This window comes from Podarcis liolepis, assembly GCF_965112155.1.
Source record: "Podarcis liolepis genome assembly, chromosome: 10".
NCBI classification, from domain to species: domain Eukaryota; kingdom Metazoa; phylum Chordata; class Lepidosauria; order Squamata; family Lacertidae; genus Podarcis; species Podarcis liolepis.
The window spans coordinates 2,557,236-2,578,152 of record NC_139562.1 but is presented as its reverse complement, the minus strand read 5'-3'; the positions used below and the strand labels follow the sequence as shown (position 1 = coordinate 2,578,152).

At 51.4% G+C, this 20,917-nt stretch overlaps 1 protein-coding gene across 10 annotated transcripts in view; it reads right to left on the bottom strand.

The window, feature by feature from the left end:
• SHANK3 (SH3 and multiple ankyrin repeat domains 3) overlaps positions 1–20,917 on the bottom strand; it is a 443,257-nt gene that overhangs the window by 278,086 nt on the left and 144,254 nt on the right. For 9 of the 10 annotated variants that reach the window (XR_014516107.1, XR_014516108.1, XM_083460914.1 and 6 more), the window contains exons 3-4: positions 19,857–20,060; positions 13,567–13,638 (exon numbers count right to left, since the gene is read on the bottom strand). Coding sequence is in view for 8 of the 10 variants with exons in the window: in XM_083460914.1 (XP_083317040.1) it covers positions 13,567–13,638; positions 19,857–20,060 (276 nt within the window). In the remaining 2 variants the exon portion in view is untranslated. Of the gene's footprint in view, positions 1–8,368; positions 8,599–13,566; positions 13,639–19,856; positions 20,061–20,917 lie in introns of those variants that run through there. The other variant, XM_083460912.1, reaches the window with a different exon arrangement.

The window sequence follows — 20,917 nt, the reverse complement described above, 5'->3', positions numbered from 1 at the left end:
AGGATGACCTCTCAGACAGCAGGGAGAAGACCAGGATAGAGATATGACTGCTTAATTGCAAAGCCCGTAAACAGCTTTCATTTAAGGAAAATGTTCAGAGGCTCACGCTGACACCAATTTGGCTCGGCTCTAAGGAGCGCTGATCTGCTGGAGAGATTTTCCCCAAGCGCCAGCGTTTGGAGTGTTGTTTCAAGGGCTGCATCATGTGCCAGCTTTTGCAGCACAGAAATAAACCTGATCTATGCGCTGTTTTCTGCAGGGGCCCCTTATAAAAACACACCCTTTCCCTTTCGGCCTGATGGCATCATCCTTGAGCCCCAGCTGGGAGATCATTCCTCCATGAGGGTGGGAAACTTGGCAAGGCTTTCAAAGGCCAGTCTTGGCTTTCCTTGGACGATTCGGTTACACAATTCCGAAATTATGTCCCACAAACCTGTGAAAGGAGCAGCAGAGAGGAGCCGGGTCTCTGGTCAACACAGGACCCCCTGGAGAAACCCCCTCCAGATGTTACCCCAACAGAGATCCTGTTTGTGTGTAACATTAGAGCTTTGCCTCTCGGGACCTTGTCAGCGTTCGGCAGGTCAAATGCTATTTGAAACTGTGTCAGGAGCGAAGGAGGATCTTGGGCCAAAGCGAAAATCTGGAGAGCAGCAGCAAAATAAACAAGGCAGTCGTGCGGAATCCTTTTCTCGTGTTACTCCATATGGCAGCTCCAGATGAGCTGGAATCAAACCGTACATTCCATTCCACTGAAGCTGACAGCAAGCTGCTCGATGAAGTCTCTGAGAGATTTCTGCAGTCTTGCACGGAACAAACGAAGGAGCCGGGAAGAAAAGGGAACCAGCGGACGGACCCAATTACCCTCTCGGCTGTGTCAGCGCTGTCGCCAGCAGGATGATACTTTGCCTTTGGTCGCAGGTGTCGCATAGCATGCTGCTGCACACATTATAGAAGCACACACACACACACTGCCTCGTATGGTAAATGTGGGGCATATTATTGCCTCTTCTCATGACCTGAACTCTGTTTCCATTTGCAGGGAGAAGAGGTCCTAAGGCAGCCACTTGGAAAAGTCAAGGGAGCCCTGGCCTGTCCCCTGAGGGTCCTTGTAAAATGGGAGCTGGCTGTGCCACTGATATCTCTTGGCATCAGCGAAGGATTCTATGGAGGGGTAACAACAACAACAATTTATTATTTATTCCCCGCCCATCTGGTTGGGTTTCCCCAGCCACTCTGGGCGGCTCCCAGCAAAATATTAAAAACACAATAAAACATCAAACATTAAAAACTTCCCTAAACAGGGCTGCCTTCAGATGTCTTCTAAAAGTCAGATAGATGTTTATTTCCTTGACATCTGACGGGAGAGCGTTCTACAGGGTGGGCACCACTACCGAGAAGGCCCTCTGCCTGGTTCCCTGCAACCTCACTTCTCGCAGGGAGGGAACCGCCAGAAGGCCCTCGGAGCTGGATCTCAAAGACTGGGATGAATGATGGGGGTGGAGACTCTCCTTCAGGTCTACTGGGCCGAGGCCGTTTAGGGATTTAAAGGTCAGTGCCAACACTTTGAATTGTGCTCGGAAACATACTGGGAGCCAATGTAGGTCTTTCAGGACCGGCGTTATATGGTCTCTGTGGCCACTCCCAGTCCCCAGTCTAGCTGCCGCATTCTGGATTAATTGCAGTTTCCGGGTCACCTTCAAAGGTAGCCCCACATAGAGCACATTGCAGTAGTCCAAGCGAGATAACTAGAACATGCACCATTCTGGCAAGACAGTCTGCGGGCAGGGAGGGTCTCATCCTGCGTACCAGATGGAGCTGATAAACAGCTGCCCAGGACACAGAATGGACCTGCACCTCCATGGACAGCTGTGAGTTCAGAATGACTCCCAGGCTGCGCACCTGGTCCTTCAGGGGCACACTTACCCCACTCAGGACCAGGGAGTCCCCCACACCAGCCCGCCCCCTGTCCCCCAAAACAGTACTTCTATCTTGTCAGGATTCACCCTCAATCTGTTAGCCAACATCCATCCTCTAACCACCTCCAGGCACTCACACAGGACCTTCACCGCCTTCACTGGTTCTGATTTAAAAGAGATGTAGAGCTGGGTAGGGAGCCATTCTGTAGACATTCTGTAAAAGGTAAAGGTAAAGGATGCCGTTTACCTTCCCACTGGAGCGGTACCTATTTATTTACTTGCACTTTGACGTGCTTTTGAGCTCACCCTGTCATGGGGATTCGAACGGCCTACCTTCTGATCGGCAAGCCCTGGGCTCTGTGCTTTAGACCACAGCGCCACCTGTGACATTCTGTAGCCACTCCCATTTCCTCCAACTGCTCTCTTCCTCCACCACAGTCCAATTCTGTTCACACCAGAATAATGCGTGCCCCCCCCTGCTTTGGAACACCCTCCCCAAAGAGGCTCCTCTGGCTGGCTTTTAGTTTCAGCAGCAAATGCGAGTGCTTCTACATGCAAGGCGGTTTCCGTGGCTCCCGTTCTCCAGTCCGTGTTTTCAGGGATGGGAAGTGGGTTTTAGACGTTTCATTTGAGCGGCGTGTGCTTTTTATGCCATGATTGCTAGCCTCTATTGTTCATCGTTTTGCATATTTCATGTGCAATGCTTCATGTATTTTCCTTTAACCAGAGAGAGAGAGAGACTTATGAATTTATAAACTCAGCGAACAAACATGCAGGTTTCATGGGGGTTCATGGAAGTGTTACCAATGGGATTCTGTCCTGCATGACTAACTTAGACACCCTCCAGCTTCTCCGCCCAACTTGGTCTAAATAAAGCCAAGGGATGAGAACCTGTTGCCACCTGTATGGGCTCTGCCTGATGCACACAGTTTAGGGATCAAATGCCTGAGTTAAGTGGATGGCAGTGAGAAACACCAGGGCTATGTCACAGGGAGTGTTAGAAATCAAAATATTTTTGGCCTTTATGGTCCAGCTCTCACTTCCATACATCACTGCTGGGAAAACTATAGCTTTAACTATACGGACCTTTGTTGGCAAGGTGAGGTCTCTGCTTCTTAGGATGCTGTCTAGGTTTGTCATTGCTTTTCTCCCAACAAGCAGGCGTCTTTTAATTTCATGAAAGGTGGTGAAAGATGGAATGAAATGAATGAATGAATGAATGAATGAAATCATTGACTGGACGAGTCTTCAGTTGAGTGCCCATTGGCTCTTCACTTGACCGCCCACACGCTTGCTTCCAATCAGGATTTTATGGGAAACGCTGCTGCCTTCCCATAAAATCCCAGCACCACAACCCTCTGAAGGCAGAGCTGGCTGATCAGGGCTGCGTCACTGCTAAGAGTTTGCATCCCACCTTCCTGCCTCTTGCTTTTAAAAAAAGTTTCTTTCCTTTCCTTACCTGGCTTTGCCTGATGTTTTGTATTTCATGGTTTCCCCAGTTTCATCAATGCACCCTCCTCCAACCGCTGCATCCCTGCCTTTTCATCTTTCTCTCCTCTCCCTCTCAATCTTATATTTCACTTACGGCGTTCGACACGTTAGTGGCGTTACCTGCCATTATTTTGCAATCTCCCCTGCACCTTAGTCTCCCTGCAATTCCACTGGCTTCACTGTTGGCAATTTAGTGCCTTGGACCTCGGACATCTGTTTCGGTCCCTCCTGGATTCTGGTTTAACCCTTGCACTGCCTCAACTGACCTCTTAAAAACAGGCTTGCTGGGTCAAAAAGGACCGCTTTGCCCATAAGAAGCTGGCCAGGTTCCTCCAGAGAGAGAGAGAGAGAGAGAGAGAGGCTGGGGAGGGCACAAGGGCAACCAAGTGTCAGCTCCAGTGTTTGCCCTCAGCATCTGAGAGTCAGAGGTAGAATCAGAATCATAGAGTTGGAAGGGACCCCCGAGGGACATTCAGTCCAACCCCGTGCACTGCAGGAATCTCAGCTAAAGCATCCATGACAGATGGCTACCCAATCTCTGCAGCATAATAATAATAATAATAATAATAATAATAATAATAATAATAATAATAATAATTTATTTATATCCCACCTCCCCAGCCGAAGCCGGGCTCAGAGCGGCAAACAAAAATAAAAGTAACACAGCATTCTAAAATCAATTCATTCTAAAATCAATTCAGAATCAAATTTATGGCAACCACTGGGCTAGAGTTCTATGAGGATTGCCAAGGAGGGGGTCAGACTGCGCCTTGGCCAAAGGCCTGGTGGAACAGCTCCGTCTTGCAGGCCCTGCGGAAAGATGTCAAGTCCCGCAGGGCCCTAGTCTCTTGTGACACAGTATTCCACCAGATTGGGGCCACGGCCAAAAGAGCCCTGGCTCTTGTTGAGGCCAGCCTAACCTCCCTGTGGCCCGGGACCTCCAAGGTGTTTTTGTCTGAAGACTGTAAGGTCCTCCGTGGGACATACCAGAAGAGGCAGTCCCGTAGGTACGAGGGTCCTAGGTCATATAAAGAAACCCCTTCCCTTTACTAATATTGGCTGTCCTTTTTTTGTGGCGACCACAATTGCATCCAGTCACGTTAGGAAGAAGCAATGCGAAGGGTTGGTAGTTTGGTACTAGGCAGGCCGAGGAACGCTCACAGTAAAAAGCTCCGGTGAAATACGCAGCAGTAAAGACAATAATCCGGCGAGTGGGAGACCCCCAGTGCAGCAGAAACGGGAGCAGAACGAGGAGGGAAATAGGAAATCTCATCCATGAAGGCTGCCCCTTATTGCTCTTTCACAAGCATGGAGGCCTAATAGTTCGTGAATGCTGAAGGCACCATGCCAGAATTACCGATCGCTCCCATCACAACCTGGGATTTATCTCCGGGCTTCGAGGAAAGAGTTATGAGCAGGTCAGCTGCACGCCAGGGAAATGGTCTGTGCTGCTGCAGCTCGGCTGGTGAGAAGCAAGGTGAGAGGAGCCTTGCTGTGTCTTTCGTTCCCACAGCTGAAGAGTTTGCTTGGAAACCAGGGTCCACACCTCAGCCACACATCATCTTGGTTGCCCTCCTTTGCACACCTTCCAGCTTGTCAGCATCCTTCTCAAATTGTAGTGCACAGAACTGGTACTATGACTTCCCTTGATCTGGAATTGATGCAGCCTAGAATAGCATCCGCCTTTTTTGCTGCTGCATCACAGGGTTGGCTCATGTTAAGTTTGTAGTCCACCAAGACCCCTAGATCCTTTTCACATGTACTACTGGCAAGTCAGACGTCCCCCATTCTATATTTGTGCATCTGGTTCTTCCTGCCTAAGTGCAGAACCTGACATTCGTCCCTATTGATATCCATTATGTTAGCTTGGGCCCAGTTCTCCAATCTGTTACCGGTCATCTTGAACTCTGATTCTCTCTTCTGCGGCATTAGCTACCCCTCCCAGTTTGGTGCCACCTGCAAATTTGCTCAGCATCCCCTCAATTCCTTCATCCAAGAATGAATATAGCAATTTGTGAAAAGGTGGCATCAACGCATCAATGGTTCCTCTTCATCCTGGAGAAGAGTGACTAGTGGGGTGCCACAGGGTTCTGTCTTGGGCCCGGTCATATTCAACATCTTTATCAACGACTTGGATAATGGACTCAAGGGCATCCTGATCAAATTTGCAGATGACACCAAACTGGGAGGGGTGGCTAACACCCCAGAGGACAGGATCACACTTCAAAACGACCTTGACAGATTAGAGTACTGGGCCAAAACAAACAAGATGAACTTTAACAGGGAGAAATGTAAAGTATTGCACTTGGGCAAAAAAAATGAGAGGCACAAAAACAAGAGAGCGGTACATGTGAAAAGGATCTAGGAGTCTTGGTTGACCACAAACTTGACATGAGCCAACAGTGTGACACGGCAGCTCAAAAAGCCAATGCAATTCTGGGCTGCATCAATAGGAGTATAGCATCTAGATCAAGGGAAGTAATAGTGCCACTGTATTCTGCTCTGATCACACCTCACCTGGAGTACTGTGTCCAGTTCTGGGCACCACAGTTCAAGAAGGACACTGACAAACTGGAACGTGTCCAGAGGAGGGCAACCAAAATGGTCAAAGGCCTGGAAACGATGCCTTATGAGGAACGGCTAAGGGAGCTGGGCATGTTTAGCCTGGAGAAGAGGAGGTTAAGGGGTGATATGATAGCCATGTTCAAATATATAAAAGGATGTCACATAGAGGAGGGAGAAAGGTTGTTTTCTGCTGCTCCAGAGAAGCGGACACGGAGCAATGGATCCAAACTACAAGAAAGAAGATTCCACCTAAACATTAGGAAGAACTTCCTGACAGTAAGAGCTGTTCAACAGTGGAATTTGCTGCCAAGGAGTGTGGTGGAGTCTCCTACTTTGGAGGTCTTTAAGCAGAGGCTTGACAACCATATGTCAGGAGTGCTCTGATGGTGTTTCCTGCTTGGCAGGGGGTTGGACTCGATGGCCCTTGTGGTCTATTCCAACTCTATGATTCTAGGATTCTATGATTCTAACGCCTCAGCAGAGGAGGAAATCACAGCACTGAGTACATGGTGTGGCTTAGGGTGGGGCAGAAGGTGAACAGGCTTTTCAGGGCCCCCTCCTTCTTCCCTGCACAGATAAACTCTATTTTGGCACTCAAAATTCAGACGGACACATTTTGACACAGCTACAAATCATTTGGTGCTTCAAGGGTTAGCAAGCAATTGGCCAGGCTGACTCTTGTGTTCCTGGCCCCTATCCAGGGGTGCTGAGATCCTCAGGGCACCTCTCAGGCCTTCTCTGGGCTCCAGGTAACTGTGGCAGGCTGGCCCAGATCGCATCTCATTTACACGAAACTGCTTGGCGTCAGCAGCCAACTCTGTTAAGTGTGCTTGGAGGGGCGGCTGCCAAAGTCGGGATATGAAGTTAATAGTCAAGAATGTGCTGGTAGAGGAAAGGAGGGGCTGGAATGGGGGGGGGAGAGATGTTGCGGGGGTGTTTGGCTCACAGCTGCCCAGCTGGTGGCCCTTGGCGAAGCAGCCCATTATCCTCCATTAGGAAGGAATTGTAAGGAAAATCAACAGCCTCCAGAAAAGGGCAGGGCGGGGGGATCCAGCTCATTACAAAAAGGAAAGAGGGAGGGAGAGAAATAGAGGAAGGAAGGAAAGAAGGAGTGCATGTAGCAGAGGCTCCTTTTCTCTCCCCCAAACTGCAACGGAAGGGAGGAAATGAGATGTTCTTCTTGCAGGGAACTGACTCCAACTGCCCTTCAGGAATCATCACCAGCTGGCAAGGCAGGAAAGTCCAGGGCAGGGACAGGATCTGTGAGTGCAGAAGGGAAGCCGCAGGTGGGCTGAAGCCCACCGCCACCAGTGCAGCCCCTGCCCACAGGTGTCCAAGGACAAGCCCCCCCCCCAATCCAGCCCGCCTGCTGTCACGGAGGAAGCTCGAGGTTAAACAGCAAGCAAGTAGGTGCATCTCATCTGTTTGCCACCACGAGCTGTCAGATAATCAATTCCCTGACGCACAATGAAAAAGAAAGAAAAACCCAGAGAGAGAGAGAGAGAGGGAGAGAGAGAGAGGGAGGGGGAGAGAGAGAGAGGTCTTTAGCTGCCACCCCAGCAGGGAAGTCTCAAAGGAGGAGGAGGAGGGGGACCTCTGTCCTGGATGGGAAATCCAGTCTGGCCTCAGGATTGGGGACAGAGCCCCTCGCAGACCACCACCCCAGATTGACTCCTGTGCCAGCGCACCAAGGATCTGTACAGGTTCCGAGGTGGCATCTCCATGGGTCAGGTTCATGGACTCAGGTTCGTATCCTGCCCCCTCCCCCTGCTCCCCCCTCCACTGCACCCCCCAGTGTGAAGCAGACAGTGTGGAACAATCAAATACCCATGAAATAGCAAGAGGCCGCAAGGCCAGCCTAAGAGATGCTGGAGAATGAGGCTAAAAGTCTGTTTGCGCCCCCCCCCCACAGACTTTGCTCAAAACAGGAGCGATCGGGCCCTGCAGCACGGAATCACAGAACCAGAGAGTTGAACCCTTCGTCCAGCCCCCAGAGGCTGAGGACGTTTCAGAGCGGCTGCAGAGAACAACTTGCCAGCGAACTGGTGCCCTTAGGGTCAAATCCATGCGTGTCCTGTGGCTCTGCCACCCTTAACGGTAGCTGAGAACCAGCTTCTGTGCAGAAGCTAGCTTCATTTCCATCCTGCTAGCACCCTTCCACCCCCAGGGACGAGAGAACGCTGCCCTAGTTATCAGCCCATGTGCCAGGGGCAGAAATCCAGTTGGAGGGCGGTGGAGGGGCACAAATGGCCAACGCACGCCCACAGCAAGGCCATGTGTCAAAAGTGGAGGCCAGCCCAGGCAGCCTGGAGGGAGTCCCCATCCCTTTCCCCACCAACGGAGCGGCAGTGAGGAAGGTCAAACCCAGAGCGTGTGGCTAAGTGAGGGTGGGGTACCTTGCTTTTGGCTCTGGACCTGCCACGCCTCGGCTTTTGCTCCTGGTCTCCCCGCGGGGTCGGTTTCCTTCCCAGAGAGGCGCCCATCTTCCACCCCACGGCGCTGACTCTGTCCCTCGCTCATCTCCACACTGGCTTGAGGACAGGGCGTAGAGCTCACACCCGGACGGACACACACGCACACAAATGCTCACTGTCAGACGGACACACACACACACACACATTCCACAACCTTCCCTCCGTCCAAGCAAAACAGCAGCGGCTGTGCTGAGGGGACGCACCGCGGCCAGCTTTGCAAATGACCCTTTCTGCAAGCCCCTCACTGCTGCTGTTGCAGGAGGCGTTTGTGCCTTCCCTCCCTTCCTGCCTCCCCCCTCGCCCTGCCAGACCTCTGCCTCTCTCTCCTCTCTCAGGCCAGCTGTCCCGAACGGCCCCTCTGGTGCTGCCTGACCCAGAAGGAAGGGGGCAACTGCCAACCACCTGCCATCGGCTCCAAAGGCTGAAACTCAACACCATGTGAGGTTCCAGAGGACAGAGAGCCCAGGAAAGGATGGGCTGGGGCTGGGGGGATGGAGGCAATGTCCTCCCTCTCATTTAGTCATTTGTTTATTTTTTAAAAAAAGAATGCTGTCCTGCTTTTCCTCCAGAGCCGCCAACGACAAGACATTCAGATCAATAAAACAGTGTCATGAAAGAGGCAGCCACAGCAGGATCGATACCATCCCAGCAGCAGAACGCGCTTCTTTGCCGGTTTGCTTCGTTTGTCCCTGCCTCTCCTCCGAGGAGCTCAAGGTGGCCCGCAGAGTCACCTCGTCACAACGACCCTGCGAAGTAGGTTGCGTTAAGAGAGCGGCTAGCCCAAGGGAGCTCTGGGACGCAGGCAGGATTCGAACCTGGGGCTCTGTGGTGCTAGACTTGAGCTGCCGCACTGCCGTACATCAGACATCAACCTCCCTCAAAGAGCTTCAGTGTTTTAACCAACTGGGGAAATACACTGTTACACACCACCAGAAATTTGTGTATTTTTATGTTGTGGTGTGCCCTGAGATCTGCACATGACGTTCTGGAAAAATATACAGTCGTTCCTTGGTTCATGAACAGAATGTGCTCCAGGACCGTTTGACTCCCAGAACCATTTGAAAACCAAGGCGCAGCTTCCGATTGGCTGCAGGAGCGTCCTGCAGCCAATCCGAAGCCGCACCGGACATTCAGCTTCTGAAAATCGTTCAAAAACCAGAACACTCACTTCCAGGTTTCCATCGTTCGGGAGCCAATTTGTTCGGGAGTCAAGGTGTTTGAGATCCAAGGTATGACTGTAATGAAATGGTATATAATGAGATCTTATTGAATCCCAGTACCAGAAGATTAACTAAGCAAGCCATATAATAGGGCTCTAAAGTGAGTAAATATAGCCTAGGAGGGCTTCCCAAACTTGGGTCGCCAGCTGTTTTTGGACAACAACAACAACAACAACAACAACAATTAATAATTTATTATTTGTACCCTGTTCATCTGTCTGGGTTTTCCCAGCCACTCTGGGCGGCTTTCAACAGAATATTAAAATACAATAGTCTCTTAAACATTAAAAGCTTCCCTAAACAGGGCTGCCTTCAGATGTCTTCTAAAAGACTACAGTTCCCATCATTCCTAGCTAGCAGGACCAATAAATACAAATTTAATAAATAATGAGAATAAATAATAAATCAGTTGTAGCTTTTTGATTCAGCATTCGTGAGTGGGGAAAGCAGCAGGGGAAATTTAAAAAGAACTCAGACATGACCCGGGAAAGTGTGGGCCTGGGTCTAGAAACTGTGGGGCAAAACTTAAGTGTGGATAAGGCTAAGCCCTAAGATGGACCTATGTCCTCAGTCACAGGCAAGTCTCTGGGAGAAAGCATTGCCTGGATTCTTGCTGTGAGGTTTTCCTTACGGAAGGGAACAGCAGCTCCTGGAAAGACCAGGCCTTTGCTAGACATCATTGCCCATCCTCAAGCAGAACCACGGTGAGAAACGGTTTCAAAACCCAATTGAAAACCCCTCCTGAAAACAGCCACAGGGTCTACTCTAATCAGTATATCCATGGACGAGTCACAGTCCAGACTCTGGCTCACATCGCTGCCACATGGCTCTCCCCATTCCGTGAGACATTCTTCAGAGATTTCTGCACCTTTAGCCATCACAAAAGTGTAGCCTGCCTAAAAAGAGAGCCGGGTTTCCTTGTGCAGAATTGCAGCAGTGGAAATCAAAGAGCGCTCCTAAAAGCACCTCCAGGGATCACAAGTCTTCAAAAAAAACCACCCACAATTCTGTGATGATTTTACTAACAACATTTCCTTAATTATAGAGGGTATCAAGCTATCTCGTCTGACTCATGATGAGAAGTTCAAAATGGCTCACACTGGCCTAGAGGTAATTAACTCTGCGGAAGATTTGTATCCGCACCAAGATAACGCTCATTGAACGGAACGGAGCCTCAAAGTATTCTGAACTGCACAGAAGCCGTCCACAGACCAAGTCAATATTTGCGGCTGCTTACCAAGTGCCACTTTGCAATCATTTTCTGAAGGCTGCTTTCGTTGCCAAAAGGGCACGAATGAAAACTGCTATCTTAACCCAATCAGAGGGAATTGCAGGGGGCGGAGGGGGGAGCACATTGCCAACTGCACGGAGCAAAGACAGCTTCTTGCAAAATAAAATAAAGGCTGCTCTGCGATATTGCTCATGCACACACAAAAAGACCGACAGGGAAGGGTGGAAAGAGGCTCCGCCGGCCGACTCTTCAAATTGCCGATGGTTGGTATTTGTACATCTCCAGGGCTTCTGCTGCCTTTCCCTCCAAGGAGATCAGAGCACCAGACGTGAGCTGCTTCGGAGGCAGGAGAGAAACAGGCCAGCCTTCCCTTGGGATGAACATCACCCTGGTGCTTCCTCAAGGTGAGGGCTCACCATTGCTAGAGGCAGAAGGCCAGGCCAAATGGGCTCCTTTGGCCTGATTCTGCAAGGCTCTTTCTAATAAAACAAGATCGGGATTTAGTCCAGCAGGTCCTCAACCCTTGGAACAGACAAGGGACCAACCCAAGCGGTTTGTGGCCTCGGCCACAAGGACAACAAGCTGCCTGCCAGGCTCTGCAGCAGCAGACCCAACCTATGGGTCCCCAGATGTTGTTGGACTACAACTCCCATCATCCCTGAGCTCTGGCCTTGCTAGCTAGGGATGATGGGAGTTGTAGTCCAACAACATCTGGGGACCCACAGGTTGAGAACCGCTGGACCAGATGATCCCTGGGTGTGCCTTCCAACTGCACAAGTCTATGATCTTGCCTGCTGGATGCCTCTGGGTGGGTTGGAGGGATCCATCTGGATAAACAGGGCAGTGGGGGGGGCAGCGGGGAGAGATCATCATTTCTCTCCCTGCTTTGCATCTGCAGCGTTTTCCCCTCCGCCCAACAGCTGCTGTTTCCTAGATGGACTGAAACCTCAGAGGCGCTCTCCCCCTCCTTCTCCCTGCACAAGAGTGCCAGAAACCAGGCTGGCACCCCTGGAGGCACAGGCCAAATTGAGCGGCCCTGTTGTGAGCAAAAGGGGGGAGGGATGCAGGCAGGAGGGGAGAAGGGGGAATGGGCATCATTTTATGTCTCACACAACAAGAGCTGCTTCAGCAGCTGAGGCATACTTCGCGGGGCCAAGTGTTGGAGCCCTCTCTTAGGCGGTGGGAGTACGCAAGCCATGGCTCAAAGACCAAGGAGGCGTCCGACTGGCACTCTCCAATGGAAGGACTGCAGCTCAGTGGCAGATTACCTAAAGGTAAAGGTAAAGGGACCCCTGACCATTAGGTCCGGTCGTGGCCGACTCTGGGGTTGCGGCGCTCACCTTGCTTTATTGGCTGAGGAAGCCGGGGTACAGCTTCCGGGTCATGTGACCAGCATGACTAAGCCGCTTCTGGCAAACCAGAGCAGTGCATGGAAACACCATTTACCTTTCCGCTGGAGCGGTACCTATTTATCTACTTGCACTTTGATGTGCTTTCAAACTGCTAGGTTGGCAGGAGCAGGGACTGAGCAACGGGAGCTCACCCCGTCATTGCGGGGATTCAAACCGCCAACCTTCTGATTGTCAAGCCTGAGGCTCTGTGGTTTAACCCACAACGCCACCAGCATCCCTGCTTTGCATGAAAACAGATTGCCTGCTTTGCATGAAAACAAATCCACATTTAATTCCTGGGATCTCCAGGTCGGGCAAGGAATGTCTCCGACCTGCCCTGGTCTGAAACCCTGGAGAGCTGCTGCCAGCCAGTGTAGATAAAAGAACGTAAGAAGAGCCTGCTGCTGGATCAGGCCAGTGGCCCACCTGGTCCACCATCCTGTTCTTCTCACAGAGGCCAACCAGATGCAAATTATGGGAAGCCTGAAAGCAGTTTCCGAGCACATGAGCCATAGAATCATAGAATCATAGAATCATAGAATCATAGAGTTGGAAGAGACCACAAGGGCCATCGAGTTCAACCCCCTGCCAAGCAGGAAACACCATCAGAGCACTCCTGACATATGGTTGTCAAGCCTCTGCTTAAAGACCTCCAAAGAAGGAGACTCCACCACACTCCCTGGCAGCAAATTCCACTGTCAAACAGCTCTTACTGTCAGGAAGTTCTTCCTAATGTTTAGGTGGAATCTTCTTTCTTGTAATTTGGATCCATTGCTCCGTGTCCGCTTCTCTGGAGCAGCAGAAAACAACCTTTCTCCCTCCTCTATGTGACATCCTTTTATATATTTGAACATGGCTATCATATCACCCCTTAACCTCCTTTTCTCCAGGCTAAACATGCCCAGCTCCCTTCCCGTGGTTTCCAGCAACTGGTACTCAAAAGGATAAAACCATGCTGGGTAGTAGCTATGAATGTGTCTTGAAATAAAAAAAATAATGTCTTAGATATATACTAAATGTTCATAAATCTACCAAGCAAACACGTACGTAAATATATAAACCACATGTCTGGAGCAGCACAGGAAGACCGTCCTGAAACCATTTTGACTCCCCAACTGACCAAATGTTTTCTCTGCAAGGAGGGAGGGGGTGAGGGAACCCTCCCATTGTCTCAGGAATTGGGTAATCACCATCTCAAAGGAATGGCCAGACTACCAGGGGCTGGGTCACGTGCAAGGGCCTCCCCTGCTCGCCTTGAGGATGGCGGTCTCTTCTTACCTTTGTGTGCAACTTGGCAAACTGCTTGTCGTCCAGCAGGCTCTGGATGTAAACTCGCCTCTTGTACCGGAACTGGAGAACAAGAGCAGAGGGGAGAAAGGAGCGTCACCCACAAATCGCCAAAACAGGCCCTGTGCCAAGGGCAGCCCACAGGCTTCAGAGGCATTTAAGGATGTCAAGAAAGCCCCGTTGCAGGATCAGGACCGGGGGGGGGGGGGGCTTTAGTCTAGCATCTTGTTCTCCCAGTGTCCAACCAGGTGTCTGAATGGAAAGTCCACAAGCAGGATCTCTCCCCACCTGTGATTCCCAGGAGATGGTATTCAGCGGCTCAGCATCTTGGTTCAGTTCCTTCCCTTTGGAAGCATTACAAGTTCTTTTATATCTTGGGGGATATAACAGCAGCTCCAAAGCTCAGAGCTTATCCACCCTTGCCGTTCCTCCGCTGTTTTCATGCATCGTCCACACTTTAAAGCGCTCTCTGAGCACCCTTTTTTTAGATCCGGAGATTTAAAGCTGCTCTTTAAAGCTGAATCAGAGCAAACATCAATCCGCAGAAAACCTAAATGGCTGTTTGCTCCAATTCAGCTTTAAAGAACAGGTTTTCACAGGGAAAAGGGCACTTGGACACAGAGCTTTAAAATCGGACCTGGGAACCACCCCCTTTTTTAAAAAAAAGAAGTAATATATGGGTAGGACCGAATCACTCCATGCCTGCTCAATCTTGGCTGTAAAAAGGCTCAGAGAAGAAGTCAGTACTCTCCTAAGAATGTTCTTGGGCTCTGATGAATTGCCAGGGTAGAGGAATTCTAGTATCACCCTCTCTCCCACCAGAGCAAACAGGGTCCATACTGAGAGTTGGGAATTAAAAAAATGAGAGAGAGAGAGAGAGAGAGAGAGAGAGAGAGAGAGAGAGAGTTGGGAGAACGGGCAAGTCCATTCACCTGGGCGGGCACAGAGGTAGGGGAAATTGGTTAGGTCTATTGGGCCAACAACCTGGGGATTTACAGGTCAAAATCATGTTTGCAGGGAACTGGTTCAAATCCCACACGGGGCTCGTTCACACTTCCGTTTGGTCCGTGATTTCTAGGCGTGGGTCTGAGAGGTTTTTCTTTTTTCCACCACTTTTCCTGGGGAAACCCGCTGTTGACCGCTGAGGGATACCCCACACGTCTGCTTGTCTCGGGCCTAGAAAGCATGGCTCTGAGCGGGTCAGCTGCAAGCAGCCTCCCCCTTACCTCACTCCTTTCCCAGGGAAAAGCTGCTCTTTGGTGTGGAATGGGAACAAACAGCAACCCGCAGAAAACATGATTGCCACTTGCTCTGATGGAGCGCAAAACAGCGGTTTTCCCTGGGGGAAAGCAGCGGGACCAGAGGAAGTGTTTAATCCACAGAAAAACCAACTGACCTTCATTGCGATTCAGCAGTAAACAATGGGTGTTCCCCAGAAAAGAGGTGGGGCACATGGAAAGTATCTCAGACCTGCGCTTAGAAATCAGTTCAGCATGGAATACTGTGCAGGATTTAACTTCCTGTGAACTGAGCTTTTTGAGAAAGGAAGGAAGGAAGGAAGGAAGGAAGGAAGGAAGGAAGGAAGGAAGGAAGGAAGGAAGGAAGGGAAGACCAAACTTCCAGTTGTCATGGGAGATAGATAAAAATTATTCCCCATCCAGGAAGAGTCCTGTGAAAGTGTTTGAGCTCTGAGCAGGTCCTGTGTGGTTGGCATCACTCCGTCCTTCCCATTTTCATGGCACAAAAACCCATCCAGCTCTTCTCCTCCCTCCCTCCCTCCCTTTCCTAAATTTAGCTCGGTGGTGATTCATTGTTTTTGAAGCAGCGTACCTGAAGAGCTATGTGAAGAAGAGGTGGCAAAGGTTGGCATTTTAGAACTAACTGACAAATCAGAGAAGGAGCAGGCTGCTGGGCCCGCTTGGCATTCACCAAGGAGCTCTTGAGGGACTCCGGTGCGAAATCGTTGATCTCTTTTGCTAAAAGACATGCCTAACATTAGCCCCCGCTCCTCCCCCCATACCTGAGGCTTGCAGAGAAGTTCCTGCAGCATCTGCTTTCGGAAAGGGATTTGGGGAGCAGGGAAGATATGGGAAAACAAAAGTGGGTGCCTGCGTTAAATTGGTGGGAAACGGCTGCAATCCCCCTGTTATGTACTGAGTTGAATAGGATCCAAAATGCAGCAGTCTGATTGGTCCTAGAACAATAGGATCCAGAATGCAGCAGTCTGATTGGTCCACAGGAGCCCCCCAATCCAGCTCCAGGTGGAAGTGAATCCGCAACCTGATTGGCCTACAGGAGAATCCCGGAATTAGCCAATCACATGGGGCCCATTGTGTAAATAATGTACAGTAGTACCTCGGGTTACATACGCTTCAGGTTACAGACTCTGCTAACCCAGAAATATTACCTCGGGTTAAGAGCTTTGCTTCAGGATGAGAACAGAAATCGTGTGGCAGCGGCATGGTGGCAGCAGGAGGTCCCATTAGCTAAAGTGGTGCTTCAGGTTAAGAACAGTTTCAGGTTAAGAACGGACCTCCAGAACAAATTAAGTACGTAACCAGAGGTACCACTGTATATAAAGCAGACATTTTGGGGGAACTTCCATTCCTCCTCACCACTATGAGCTGAATAAAGAGCATGAAATCCACTCTCGACTCCAAGTATATTTCACGCCCAAATCTGATTGGGGTGGCAACATTTGTCGGGTGCCAAGGCACCAGATGCTTCCCACCACATCCACATTTAGACCATGTGATGCAGCCACTTTTGGAGGCAAAAGATCACAGGCCAGGGAGGCCCTGGCCAGGATGGGCAAAGGTGACCCACAGGGCCTCTGCTGCAAGAATTAAACGCTAAGCCAGTATATCTAAATGGGATTTTAATAGATCTTTGAGGTCCAAGTAAGTGGTTGCTGAGAGCACCCAGCCTGACCTCCAGTGCAGCAAGGGGGTCAACCATCGATTACCTAGAATCACAGAATCTTAGAGTTAGTCCAACCGCCTGCAATGCAGGAATCTCAGCTAGATTTCTTTCTATTGATTGCAATGCATGGGCTAGGAAAGTGTGCCAGTGGCCAGAATCTTCCACTAAGAAGTCGCGCCACAACCCCAAACCTTCCCTTGACTCGTGGACTCAGCTATTGCCAGGCACCATTACATCCAATCCCAGACGACTCAAGGTTTGCGCCACTCATCTCGCTTTACTGGCCGAGGGAGCCGGCGTACAGCTTCCGGGTCATGTGGTCAGCATGACTACGCCGCTTCTGGTGAACCAGAGCAGCGCATGGAAATGCCATTTACCTTCCCACAGGAGCAGTACCTATTTATCTACTTGCACTGCGTGCTTTCGAACTGCTAGGTTGGCAGGAACTGGGACCAAGTAATGGGAGCTCACCGCGTTGCGGGGATTTGAACCACTGACCTTCTGATCAGCAAGCCCTAGGCTCTGTGGTTTAACGCACAGTGCCACCCACGTCCCATAGGGAAGAAACAATCCTTAAAAAACAATGCATGCCATTGAGCGACATCCCTTCCCCGTCTTGAACCTTTCACTTGCATTTTGGACTTTATGCCCACACACTTGTCCTCTTAGGCCCTGATCCTGAAGAAACCTCCCACCTACTCACAAGTAAGACCACCAGGAGCCAGATATTCTAGCAAAGGCAGTGGCAGAGCTTCATGCTCCTACACCAGGGTGCAGAGAGCAGGCGTGAGCGTGGCTGGCGCATGTGCCAGGGGTGTGGCGCACTGCCTGTGGGGGCGTGGTGTCCAGTGCAGGGGGGGGCAGCTGCAATGGCACCCAATCAGGATCATGCTGCTGGGGCCAATAATAATAATAATAATAATAATAATAATAATAATAATTTATTTATATCCCGCCCTCCCCAGCTGAAGCCAGGCTCAGAGCGGCCAACAAAATAAAAGTAATACAGCATTCTAAAATCAATTCAGACTCAAATTAATGGCAACCATCGGGTTAGAGTTCTATGAAGATTACAGAAGGAGAGAGGAGGTCAGACTGTGCCTTGGCCAAAGGCCTGGGGGAACAGCTCTGTCTTGCAGGCCCTGCAGAAAGATGTCAAGTCCTGCAGGGCCCTAGTCTCTTGTGACAGAGCGTTCCACCAGATCGGGGCCACCGCCAAAAAAAACCTGGCTCTTGTTGAGGCCAGCCTAACCTCCCTGTGGCCCGGGACCTCCAAGATATTTTTGTTTGAAGACTGTAAGGTCCTCTGTGAGACCTACCAAGAGAGGCGATCCCGTAGGTACGAGGGTCCTAGGCCACATAGAGCGTTAAAGGTTAAAACCAGCACCTTAAACCTGACACTGTACTCCACCGGGAGCCAGTGCAGTTGGTATAGCACCGGGTGAATGTGATCCTGTGGCAAGGACCCTGTAAGGCAGGGGTGTCAAACTCAAATTCATCGGGGGGCCACATCAGCAGTTTGGTCACCCTCAAAGGGCCGGTTGTATCTGTAGGACTTTATCAAAGTTATTTTTCCTTAGGCACTGGTGTGTGTTGTCTTGAACCTATACACTATTTAATATACCTATTCCAGTACGATTTTAAATAAGAATAGAAAAAGAAATAATAATGATTTTTTTAAAAGATGACGAGATGGGCTTCCAGGCAGACTGGAGCTCCAATGGGGAGGAGACAGGAGCCTGTCCCAACAGAGCAGAGCAGAAGCAAATCTTGCCTCCCCCCCCCCCCCCGCCGCACTCGGGAGTCGGAGGATACGGAGCTGCAGTTTGGACAGCAGCAGTTTCTTCCTTGCAAGGGAGCCCCAGCGGCACTGCGGGCGCGGGTGGCCAGGATGTCCTGCTGGGGCCCCGAGCTGCTGCAGTTGCTCCTGGGGAGGGGGCTATCCGCCAAGTCCTCCGGCCCGGAGAAAGCCGATGTGTTGGCGTGGGGAGGGGGGCGGTGTTTCGTAGCCAGGCTCCCGCAGCCAAGTTGCTGGCAGGCTCGCACTTTGCTCCAGCTGCCCAGATGCTGGCGCGGTCCTCTTCGGGGTGGGAGGCGCCCCTGCTTTGCGGTGTGGCACACCGCCCGCTCGCCCTCCCGGCTCCCTCCACCCCACCCTGCGCAGCTGAACCGGCAGCAGCTTCGCCTCTCCCAGCCCAGCCAGGGCGCGCCGCCTGCGGCAAGACCTGCGCCGGGTCCCCACTCTCCACTTGCCTCCGCGTTCCCTTCCCTGCCTGCCGGCCCCGCCCACCAGGGCGACCCCAGCCAGCCCCTGGCCCCGCCGCCCGCGCCCCCGGCCATCTCCTCGCCAGCTGCAGCGCCGCAGTGGCCTCTTCTTGCGGCCCGAGCGAGCGGCGTCCCAAGCGTGGCTCTCGCTCCCTGCCCTCGCTGCCAGCCTCCGCAGCTCCCTCAGGCTCCAAAAGTTGCCGCGCGCGCGACCCGCCCCCTCGAGCAGCCGCGCCTGGGAGGCTCCGAGGGGCGGAGGCAACCGGCTCCGAGCTCGGCTTGGCGGGACCGCCTCCTCCGCAGCGAGCCCAGGACTGGACCGAGCGAGCAGAAAGCCTCTTTGCCCGGCCCGCGAGGCAGGCGAAAGTTGAGGGACCGGCCGGTAGGCAGGGCCGACGGGGTGCGTCGATTGGAGCCCTGTCTGCAAGCAGGCAGGGAAGGCTTCCTCGCCCTTGATGCCACGGGCCACATGACGGGGTCTGGCGGGCCGGATTCGGCCCGCGGGCCTTGTGTTTGACACCCGTGCTGTAAGGAGCCTCGCCGCGGCATTCTGCACCCGCTGGAGTTTCTGGGTCAGTCTCAAGGGCAGCCCCATGTAGAGCGAGTTACAACAATCAAGCCTGGAGGTGACCATCATGTGGATCACAGTGGCTGAGTTCACAAGTCAAGGGAAGGTCTGGGGTTGTGGCACAACTTCTTAGTGCAAGATTCTGACCACTGGGGCACTTTCCTAGCCCATACGTTGCAATAAATAGAAATTAGCTGAAATTCCTGCATGCAGGGGGTTGGACTAGATGACCTTTGAGTCCCTTCCAACTCTAAGATTCTAGGAAATCGATGGTTAAAACCAGCACCTTGAACCTGATCCTGTACTCCTCCGGAAGGCAGTGTAGTACGCTCCCCCCGCCCCCTCTTCCTCCGCCAATGAGCAAAGGCTGGCAATGCCATTCAGAAGCTTGGTCTCTGGAGAAGGAATGCCCCCCTGTTGTTTCCATTCCACCCAGGTTTAACATGCCCCCATGCACCCCAAGGCAGGCCCAAGTGGGGCTGGGGGTGGTAGCTACAGAAAACAAGGCAGGCCTGCAGGTCGGTACCTCCAGGTAAGGGACCGGGGTGTCCGGGTTCAGAGGGTACTCTCTCAACAGCCGCTCTTCGTCCAGGAACTTCCCGGCCCTGCCGTTGAAGGCTGGCTGGAAGAGGCCATAGTTCAGTACGTCCTTCAGGCTGTGGTTCAAGGTGCAGAGAATGCGCTGCTTGGAGACCCAGACGGGGACATCGGGGTTCAGCCGCATACACTTCTGTCAAGGGGGAGAGAGAGAGAGAGACGTTGCTGAGCAAACGTAGGCAATTGGTACAAAATGTGAGCAGGGGGAGGGAGAGGCATTGGGTTTTGTTTGCATTTTAATGAGAAGCCACCGTGTTCACTCTTCTTGAACCAATATGCAAAGTGAAGCACAGCTATCCTTCAAAAGCCACACTTGCCTGCATTTTGCAATGCAGCTCTCTGGCAAAAGTGCGCAGAAATAAATTGCGTTCGGGGGGGGGGAGTGTGCATTAAAATACATATGCAAGTTAAAAGACAAACAAAAAAAACATCTCCCAACTAAAAATGCATTATATTAGGGGAACCCGCTTTGCAAAAATGTGCACATTATTTATTTTTATTTATTCGCCTCGTTAAATTTATATGTCACTTTATGGTAAAGGGGGAAAACCTCAGCATGGTTTACAAAAAGAATAAAACAATGTCAGGGGTCTCCTCAGCCAAAGGAATGCACATGGCAGATGGTTAACTCTTTAAGGACAAAGCTGACACTTAACAGTAGTTTCCATGGCTCCAGATACCACACACATCATTTTAGTGCAGGGGTCAGCAAACTTTTTCAGCGGGAGGCCGGTCCACCGTCCCTCAAACCTTGTGGGGGGCTGGACTATATATTTTTTGGGGGGTGGGGAATGAACGAATTCCTATACCCCACAAATAACCCAGAGGTGCATTTTAAATAAAAGCACACATTCTACTCATGTAAAAACACGCTGATTCCCAGATCAGCCGGATTTAGAAGGCGAATGGGCTGGATCCGGCCCCCGGGCCTTAGTTTGCCTACCCATATTTTAGTGTCTAGGGAGCTATTCCCAGGTCTGTACTCTATGG